This window comes from Cupressus sempervirens, chromosome 7 (assembly GCF_028749045.1).
Source record: "Cupressus sempervirens isolate cs-2001-9-10 chromosome 7, ASM2874904v1, whole genome shotgun sequence".
NCBI lineage: Eukaryota > Viridiplantae > Streptophyta > Pinopsida > Cupressales > Cupressaceae > Cupressus > Cupressus sempervirens.
The window spans coordinates 800,217,131-800,227,771 of record NC_143124.1 but is presented as its reverse complement, the minus strand read 5'-3'; the positions used below and the strand labels follow the sequence as shown (position 1 = coordinate 800,227,771).

The following is a 10,641-nucleotide window of genomic DNA, read 5'->3' as shown; positions in this document are numbered from 1 at the left end:
GCACGGAAAAGTTTTCCACGTTATGTCTAACTATCAGAAAGAAACAGAATAGAGAAGTATTTAGCTCATTTTAGAGAGAACTGCATTGGAAAATGTGAGAGAGCATTTCTCTTTGTTTACTTACTAAACAAAGCAGAGTACAGGTAGAGAAAATAAAAACGTAAAAGAAATTCTGAGAACAAAGTGAGAGGGATTTCGCTTTTAAGAGCTGCCTGGAAAACGTGTCATAAGTCTTCAAAATTAAAAGTCGCATATCCATTTTAAATGTGCTCATAAGTGATTTTCTCAATCACAAATTTCTGTTATGTAGGGCCGCGAGGTTGTATAAAAGTCAAGTTTAAAGGGAAAAAAAGTAAGCATGAATCACGAGTTCTCTATAGCTTCACAGGGCGGGTTCCATGATACTTGATATTTTTCGCTGCTTTCTGCATTCAATTCAAGGGACTCGTTAGGGACATGATTAAAGAGAATCTATATTAAATTAATCATTGTTGAAAGGTAAATAGTCTATGATACAATGGAAAATTTGAGAGTCTCTTTTTTTTGAAGATCAGGGGTTCATGTCTCTTTTAAATATCAATTTTAATTCTTAATCAAAAACATAATTTTTTTTATTGTCATTAAATGGTTATAAATAATGAACTTTTTTCTCTATAAATATTCACCTTTGTCAAGGCTATCTAGTGTTGATAAGTAGGAGATAATTTCCACAAGTCAAATTATGATATTACTATTAGGATTTAAGTGTGTGATTTTGAGTCAAACTCACTGATCCATGTTTCATGAGTAGTGATTCAACATGATTAATCCATCTCTTATTAGAATAAATGGAATACTTAGCACTAATTGGATCTAGGTGATGCTTACAGGGGTGAAGCACAGGGACTTCCCTGGAGGTCACTCATCCCAATACTACTCCAGCTTCAGCGTGCTTAACTATGGAGTTTCCTCCTTGGTTAAACCCAAAGCTTGCAACCCCATTTGCAAAACCCTCACCAAGTGTTGTGCCTTATGAACCATTCATTAGTGTTATTTATTTCTCCCAGAGTGACTCTAATGCTATACAACATTCTTCCTCTTATGACAAACATCTAGTCGTATATAAGAATAATTTTATATATATATATATATATATATATATGTGTGTGTGATTTGATATTTTCTCCAATAACTGCATTAAATGTCAATTTGATTGATTAATAATATTACAGTTCGAGGCTTTATTTTTGCACTCTAATCATGATTTAAGAAGATGTCGCTAAAACTCAACCAATTTCACAGCCTGAATTACCTTAATACAATAAGGTTAATATGCGATTTACGGTAACATCAATAAGAATAAATTTAGTTATTGTAGATAGAATGATTTATGATACCAGAACTAGACTCTGTTTAAAACAGTTTTTATATTACTTTTTAATGAAATCAAATGAAGGCTTAGAGAAAACATATTGTCCACTGTTCTTTCAAACTTTAGTACACCCATAACCAATAATAATCCCCAATACAATAGCAAACGGTGGGATTATATGGATGAGGGCTTCTTTAAGTTGCATCCTAAGTCGGGTTCGAATTTCGGCTGTTGCTTTGAAATGATACTCGATTGCCCACAAAATTGAGAGGAAAATGAGCGAAAGAGCCGGTGCAGAAAACGCTGTGAACACCTCACCCCATAACAACAATCTATATTTGCCCTGATGCTCTGTATTTACAGAGTTTTGGTCAGAGGGTATCGTGATGAGGATGCTTGCGCTCAAGAATGCAAGTCCAGTGGAAACTACGGAGGTCCCCAAGCTCAAAAGTGATAAATTGGCTATCAATGATCGATCTGCAATAAGCTTTGTTTGTAAACGTTCTCGATATAACCAGGCAATAACAACTGTGAGGGAAGCAAACATGGCAAGGCTATCAGAGAACAAGAACACTTGAAATAGAGTGTTCAATGTGAGTCGAGCAACTCCACTATTAGTATTCATAGAAACATCTCCACCATGACCATGTGCAGGGGAAACTCTTACACTCTTACTATTAATTCCACTATCACTATCATTATCATCAATTCCACCTGGTACAGTAAAAATGGCTGCAAATGTGATGGTTGCAATGAGTGATGCCACAAGAGTGTCCACGTCCATTATTCTCTCAATTCCTTTGCTTTCTTCTTTGAAATGCAGTGGATTTGATTTTGAAGCTCTGGAACTTCCTATATAACTTCGAGATCCTCCGATCTCTTCCAGGATCCAGGTGATCTTGGTTGAATTGGACTCATTTTCAAAAGCTACAGGATCAACTTTGTCAATTGCTCGAAGTCCTTCACTGTTGATAGCGTTCACATCTACAAATGGTAAGAGATATTCTACAAGCTGCAAAGTAAGGAAGGGATACAATCTTATTATTAGTATCTTAATAGTGTTTGACATGTAATTTTATGATGTAATTATGTATAGCTTCTGATGTCAATTGTGCAAAGATAATTTTGCACAACAGATTCTACTAGCTATATATAACATTATCTTAATAATTTCACTACAGTGGAAAGCAAAGGAAAAAGGTAGAATGATTTCAATATCATAATGTTTGTAAAAGAGAAAAAATTAAAGCTGCGTATATAAAACCCCAAACCTCTGGATCCACTCCATTGATGATGGCCAAGTGTAGCAGAGTATTTCCAGAAATGTCTCGGTCGTATTTCACCACTTCTGCCATTTCTTCTATCTTGTCTTGAGGGAGAAGCATCTCCAGTATCTCGAATTGATTGTGTTCTACGGCAAAGTGTAGAGCAGTCTTAAGGTCCTTACTATAAATTTCAGTGCAATAAGGTATTTTAGATAGGAATTCATTCATCATCTCCTTATCACCCATGATTGTTGCCAAATGTACTGCACACCTTCCAAACTTATCCTTCTTTGTCATTAAGCTTTTGTTAAATATATTCTTGAAAAACCCCCAAGTGAATTCTGTGTTTAAAATTTCACTCACAATTTTTACGTTCCTCCCATGAACAGCCAAATGCAATGGAGTAGCACCGTGGATGTCACGCATAATCATAATGAGCTTCGTCATGTTGCAGAAACAACGCCTCTGAAGTATCAGCCTTACTATCTCTGCAACACATCCACGTTTAAATCAATAGATGGAAAATGATAGCAGTCTTAGGCAATACAACAAAGCTAGCGTAATTATAATTGAGGTTAGCAATGACGCTTTACATCTAGCAAATAAATCATCCAAGCATATGGGAAACTTTATTTATGCCCATCCCAAGGCCCATAGACAATGGTATAGTAACAGTTCTGAGAACCCCCCGCATAATATAGTTTGTAGAAATGCAATAATGGTAGATTGATATTAGCATATTATAACATTACAAAGAGAGACATAATATGATCTAAATGTAACATTACAAACTGATATTGTTTTAATTGATATGTAGGAAATATTTTCTATGGAGTGTTCAATTGTAATATTGTTATTAGAATCAAGAATGTAGTCTTTTAGTTAAATTTATTGGTTGAATAGTGGGTCACAAGAACCAGTTTCTAATGAGAGTCAATGGAACACTTTGCTCTCATTACTTCTGCATCATGTTCACAGCAGCGAAGCATCAAGATTTTCTATAAGATCGTCCATCCAACTATTACTTTAGCTAAAAGGTATCTAATATAAATAGATATCAACTACTACTCCTACAACATAGATAGAAAAACTACTTCAAAGTTAAAATTCTTGATAACGTTATCATAAATTGAGATTTGATGGTAAGGAATACCTAAATGTTGTGCGTAAGCAGCCACGTGAAGGCAGGTTTGGTGGTCTTCCCTTGGCCAGAGGATGATATATAGCAGCGTAGCATCCAACAAAATCCCAACTGCTTCAACATGGCCATGCTCTGAAGCAATTATCAGAGCCGACTCTCCAAACTGATTGCGTTTATTGGCTGCGCACTTGTTGTATTGCAGAAGAGTAGTTATAATCTCAGCGTTTCCCCGCTTAGCAGCTTCGTGCAGCGGTGTATTGAAATCAGCATTGCGAGCTCCAGAATTACAGCACCCGTTTTGTAGAATCCATTGAACCAACATCAAATGGCCTTCCCTCGCAGCGATGTGAAGGACACTATTGCCTCTAAACGTAACTTCCCTCACTTCTCGAGGGTTTTGCTTGTACAGTTTCTTGATATAATCAGTATTGCCATCCTTGGCAGCATTGAAAACTTCAGAATTCATTTTTCTCAACTGTTTTCTTCCAAATCTTGCTTCCCTGTTCTCTCTCAAACTGGCGAGTCTCTTATTGGAAATCTCCTCGCACTTTAATTAATCTTCATACTTTATCAGTTCAAAAAGTACTATCCATCTTGTCTTTGAAACCTCCTTAAATTATTAAGCGATACATGTTTTCCATGCAGTGCGTAAAAGCGAAATCCCCGTCATTTTGTTCTCGTTTGGAAGAATTTCGTCCGCTTTAATGTTTTCTGTGCCTGTGCTTTCTTTACCAAAAGAAGAATAAATAAAGAGTGATGGTCTCCTAAATTTTCCGAAGTCTCGTCTTTGCAACGAATCGAATAATCTTTTTTTTTTTATAGTTTTGAAGTACTCCCAAATCACCTCTTTAAATATTCTCAAACTAGTACTTCTATTTTAAATATTTCAAATATTCTCTAATCATATGGAAAACTTTAAATATGTCTTTATGTCACAAAACATTTGATTTTAATTGAAGTAATTACATTATCTAGATATTAATTCATCTTTGTCTAAAGGCACCTTCTAAGATTTGAGCCTTGGTAAATAGCTTTTCATATATCATGTCATTATTTTTACAGTGTTATTCAATTAACTGAGCTAAAACATTTGACAATATAGTTATATGTTTATTTAATTATTAGAAAGTTTAAATTAAAAATTATATTTATTTTTATACAAGTTATTTAGATAGGGAATCGAGTTACACACAAAAAGGGTAATGTTGATCTAATTATAGTTTTAGTAAAAATTTATTCGAGGAGATGATGTAATAAAGAAACATACTATTATCCTCATGATTAAACTAAATTAACTAAATTACAACCATTCAATGTTGTCCATATTCTTAAAATTTTATCAAATAAATTTAATTAGTTTCATGAAAATAAGAGAAAAAGAAGTAATTGTGTACTTGTCTTCATTCAATATGACTCTTAGTATTAAAATTGTCAAGGTGCATTTAGGTCAATTTGGCTCTTTGCTATCTTTGACATATTGGACTCGTCCATTGTGGTAGCTAAAGTATGACATCTAATTTTGGTGTGGGTTGCCTCAAAATGTTTTAATACATTCTATTGAGGTAGAAATTCTAATACATATGTATTGTTTGAAAATTATTAAAATAAAATATAGAATACTACTCTCTATATTATTAAGCTCAATATATTAATTAACTAGTTATTCTCTTAGATAAATCTTGAGTTCCAACCCAATAGAAAACTAAAATATCTATAAAAGGATGAAAACTAAAACATCTATAAAAGGATGTAAACGAAGAACATGGATGTTGAAATTTATTGAGACAATCTATTATTGTTCTTATGTTAAACAAATGGTCATTACAATAGATTGAGTTAAAAATACATAATGACGACTAATAAAGGAGATAATCCATCTAAATGGGGATTCATTTTAAATATCGAAAGAAAGCTATTTCTAAGATTATTAAGGATATAATATTTAATTTACAGGTTATTTAACATTTCTGAATATTCATTAAAGAAAGCACAAGAACTATGTTCTCAAAATCAATTGATAATATAGCTAAACCATATATATTACTATAGGAAACTATCATAAACTTGTTAGCATAAATGATAATATTATTCCTATGGGGTGGAATCCTAGTATTATTTGAGACATGATTTAGAGGTTATGTGTTGCATTCATGACAAAGTTTTTCGATCATGTCAACATACAAGTTATTTTGTGAAGACTAGCAAAGAAACATATAGAGTTTGGGTTTGTGTAGTTTGAGGAATAAAGATCAACTTATGCGCACTTGGGAATATATTCTAGAGTATATCTAGATGTTATAGTTAAGAACACATATGGAAATATAAAAAATAGATAGGGTTATGATGGATTTAGTGATATCTCTATTAGGGGTTTTCCATCTTCGACCTTAATTGATATTGAAAAAGAGTGCCCCTTATAATAAAGGGTGTAGGAGGAGGGCCAGGCTTTTGCTCACTAGAGTATAGGATTTCTAGACCTTTGAGAATAGGCGACTTAGAAGATTTTTTAGCCTCGAGTGGAAAATTTCTCCTACAGGGTATTGAAATTCTCTCCTTGTGATGTGGCCCAAATCCTGCATTACTGTGTCTGAGAATAATAATTCTTCCTCCCGCTTTTGGTTGAAACTGCAGTAACTACATTTTTTTTAGGGTTGTTGAAATTTGTAACATGGATCGAATGCAGCAGAATTGAAGACGTCTGCTTCCTGCAAACATAATATGTGGAATGCCTAAGATGCATCGGAGAGTTAATTGCCATCTGGCGTGCCTTTTTAGTTTCCAATCGGAGATCTAGAAAAGAAGACACTACCCACTCATATTTTCTACCCAAACATTGTGATTCTATACTTTGTATCCTTGTGACAAAGTGTAGACTGTCGAAATTTTTTAAAATCACAGAGCTTAGCATGCGGTTAGAAGAGACAATGGGAGGTTGGGTTAATGGGAGGGATAGTCTTCTCATTCTGGTAAGAGCTCTGGGTAGTAGAAGAAGCATCATTGTCCATTGGTAGCATGCGGACATCAATAGTTTTAGGCATGATACCCTAGCGAAGAGCCATCGGTCTCCTCTCCAACCCAACAATATAGGAAATAGATATAATAAAAAATAGGAAATAGATATAATAAAAAACTAAGTCCTAATATATGAAGTCAAGCAAAATTACCGCATGAATGAATGGAAACTACAAAATTGTAATAGAATATCTTTGAAAATGTGCAGCAAATGAAAAAAACACAAGAGGAACTCATGAACAGAAGAACTCTAAAAAGCACAGCCAGAAGCTAAGGGATTGTCGAGAATGTTAAAATGGTAAAGATGGTGATAATAAGAAAACCCCATCATGAACACATATTTTGAGAAATGAAGCAAGAGCCATGACAAGGAAAAGCCCAGGAATGCCAGTCGAACATGCAAAGGGCACATGCTGTGCAATGTAGAAAGAACAGGTGGAGTGGAAAACAATTAGATTTTTATTGCAATATAATCAAAAGACTACCGGGAAAGTCATCTAGAACCAATAGAAACACGAAAAAACAAACTGGAAAATAATGGTAAATGGAAATGCAAGGCGGAGGAAGATTTTAGTGGGATTGTTTTAACATTCGGTAAAGTCTCGAGGCAACGTCTAATTGAAAAGTGCAATGAAAACATTAGTCCCCTAAACGTCAACATTCCACCTGTTATAAGTGTTATAATTTTTTAATAACTAATTTTAATAAAATTTTCAATATCCCATTTATTCATATTTAAAATAGAATTTTTTATTTCAAAACAAATATTTAAACATTTTTAAAATTTAGACACTTTTATAATTTAATTTAAATGATTGTAACACTATACTTTTATATTTTTCTAAATTCTAATATTTTCTTCAAATAAAATAAATTATTTCTTACTATTTTAATAACAATTTGACATGACAAACAAGTGAAACTAAAAGTAACACCTAATCTAACATGATATTTGATGTAATAAAAATGTATCTATTTTTAGCAATCAAATTAAACTTTTATTTTAACATATTATTTTATAAAATAAACTAAAGTTGACTCCACCCCAACATAATGATTTATATCATATAAATACATCTATTTTTAGAAAAACCATTGCTTACCATCATTAGTGTAGTGACAAATAAAATTGCTTATATATAGTGCAACCACAGGTTTCATGTGAGTTGCATTAACATGTGGTTTCGGTTGCGCTCTACTTTCCCACTATGTAGAATCAAGGTAGAGGCTACCATGTATGATGGAAAAAGAAAACTAGAAGAGGAAATTAATTTATGTTCTGATTGATAAGAGGAGTCTAGAAGAGGGCAATAGTTCTCCAAATGTTGGAGATATATGAAGAAATAGAGGAGGAAGATAAAGATATATGTCTAAAATAGAGGAAGATAATAGAAAATTTAGATATGTGTAAGGAAAGATGAATTCTGTTATATATGGAAAAAATAAAGGAAGATAATAGGAAATTTAGATTTGTGTTAGGAAAGATGAATTCTATGGAGTTCAAGTGATATATAGATATAAGCAAGGCTTGTTTTAGTAGTTGACATAGTGTTCTTCCACACCATAATTTTTGGTTATCAACTTCTTTAGCTACTTTGAATACATTATTGTACTTCTTTTTAGTTCTTTGTTGTATGGGAGTAGTAATTATATTGTTCATTTATAGTTTTCCTTTTGACAAAAAGGAAAGGATGGTCTATGGAATGAAAGTAAATGATATTCACAAGGTACTTTTGCAATCTTTATTAAAGAATTTTATTTTTAATGTATTATTCTTTTTTATTAGATAAATTTGTAGTTTTCTATATTCTATGAAATGACAGTAAATGATATTGACAAGGTACTTTTGTAATCTGTATTAAAGAAAAGCTTAATTTTAATGTACTACTTTTAATTATTAGATAAATTCGTAGTTTTAGTTTTTGGGAAAAGGAAAAGATAGTCTATGGAATGAAACTAAATGTTTTCAAAAAGAGGGGTAAAAATTTATTAAGACAGAAAGGAATATAACAAGGAGAGCTCAACAAGGAGCTCGATCCTGAGCAACAAGATCATCAAATTCTTGCACCATCTCAAAGGACAGTTGCCTCCTATCCCTAATATTCCAACCCGGATCATGACTAGAAGCCCATTTGGCTAAACAATCAGCAGTTCTATTCCATTCACGAGGAATATACGTGAACCTAATGAACTGAAAAGAGGAAGAGAAGAAAAGAATCTGCTTAACAACAGTGGCCAGCTGCCAACTAACATCCTCAAGCTCTTATGAAGAAAGCATGTTCACCACCACCTGGGAATCAGACTCACAGATAATCTTACTCCATCCCCGCAAGAAACACTATTCCTTAGCATATAAAATAGCCTGAGCTTCCATGAGATTGTTAGTATAATCACCCTTATGAACTGAGAAGAAAAATTTAACATCCCCAGAACTACAACGAGCCACTCTGCCAATACCAGCCGGACCAGGATTCCCACGGGAAGAACCATCAGTGTTAATTTTTAGAACTCCACAGGGAGGAAGAGTCCAGTGCCCATCCCAGTTAACCCAAAACTTCCTTTGATGGTGAAGCTACCTGGACATAGAAGGAAACCTATGAGCTACAGCCCCATCCTGAAGATGAAAATTGAGGCAATTATAGATAGCAAGATCAACCGGATCCATACCCCCATCAAGCTCACACTTCACAAGAATAGTTTCCTGAAGAGAATGTGATATTTTCCACCAAAGATGCAAAACACCAGGCTGAACATCTTGGAATATGCAACGATTCCTCTCCAACCAGATATGCCAAAGCATGAAAAATGGGCCAGCAATCCAAGCAGCATGGAGAGAAGAAGACTTGGAGGGAGCACTACCCAAGCGGGCCTAGAACTCAAGCAAAGAGGAAGCATGCCGACAAGAGCAACCCCAAGCGCTCCACCAAAGGTGCCATATCTGAGTAGAATAGGAGCAATGGAAGAATAGATGGGAGACAGACTCCTCTCCATTACCACACAAAACACAATAAGAGGGGCCCTGAAATCCACGTTTACAAAGATTATCCCAGGTAAGACAATGGTTGTGAGCCACTAGCCACATGAAAAAATTACACTTGGACCAAGAAACTTTATTCCAAACTTGCTTCCACCAAGGGACCTCAGCATCCCCAAATAATTGTCTAGTTATCTCCTGATACCCAGCAGAGACATGATATTTACTAGACAAGGTACCACCCCAAGCCAAAACATTTGGACCAAGCAAAGAAGAACACTCTCTAGAGGCCAGAATTTGAGAAAGCTCCTGACGATCCATGTATGTACCTCTAGGAGGCCAATCAGAACCAAAACAAATCTTGAGAACCTCCTTTACATATCCAGAACAGACCGCTCTTCACCAACATCGCACCTATCTTCGACGTATGCCAAACCATTGAGCCACGACCTTCAAGAGGAATTGCAGAAATAGAGCAAGGGTCAGCACCATGAAAATATTTATGAGTGATAATACGAGCCCAAAGTTGATGTTGTCTAGAGCACCATCGCCAATAAAGTTTAGCAGCCAAAGCTTGACTACTCAAGAGAGCAGATCAAAGACCAAGATCACCCTCCTTTTTAGGCCTACAAACAGTTGCCCAATTAACCAAACTCCATTTAGTACTACGCAAATTACCACTCCAAAGGAATTATTGAGAAAGACCATCAAACTCCTTGAGAAAGTAAATAGGTGCAGCGTGAACCATGCTTCTATAAGTAGGAAGAGCTTGGATAACAGCTTGAAGAAGAGTAACCCGGGCAGCAGTAGAAAGCCATCTATGAGTCCAATGATTTACCTTATCCTAAAGCTTGGTAATCAAATTTTTCCAGAAGAGACGTGGCTGCCTGGAAATAGC

The 10,641-nt window shown here is 34.6% G+C and overlaps 1 protein-coding gene across 1 annotated transcript; it reads right to left on the bottom strand.

Annotated features, from left to right (window-relative positions):
* Positions 1-1,394: 1,394 nt before the first annotated feature.
* On the bottom strand, positions 1,395-4,253 carry LOC149549794 (uncharacterized). Its single transcript, XM_089794969.1, has 3 exons — positions 3,770-4,253; positions 2,623-3,104; positions 1,395-2,363 (listed from the first exon to the last, which is right to left on the bottom strand). The coding sequence occupies exons 1-3, from the start codon at positions 4,221-4,223 to the stop codon at positions 1,467-1,469; spliced, it is 1,833 nt and encodes a 610-aa protein (XP_089651095.1). The 5' UTR covers positions 4,224-4,253; the 3' UTR covers positions 1,395-1,466.
* Between the last annotated feature and the right edge of the window lie 6,388 nt (positions 4,254-10,641).

What these genes read in the sequence shown, in the direction of transcription:
- LOC149549794 (XM_089794969.1), bottom strand. Translation starts at nt 4,223, where the DNA reads ATGAATTCTGAAGTTTTCAATGCTGCCAAGGATGGCAATACTGATTAT. An exon ending in TGCTTACGCACAACATTTAG is followed by an intron (nt 3,105 to 3,769) that starts GTATTCCTTACC and finishes GATGTGTTGCAG; the next exon opens with AGATAGTAAGGCTGATACTT. An exon ending in TCAATGGAGTGGATCCAGAG is followed by an intron (nt 2,364 to 2,622) that starts GTTTGGGGTTTT and finishes CTTACTTTGCAG; the next exon opens with CTTGTAGAATATCTCTTACC.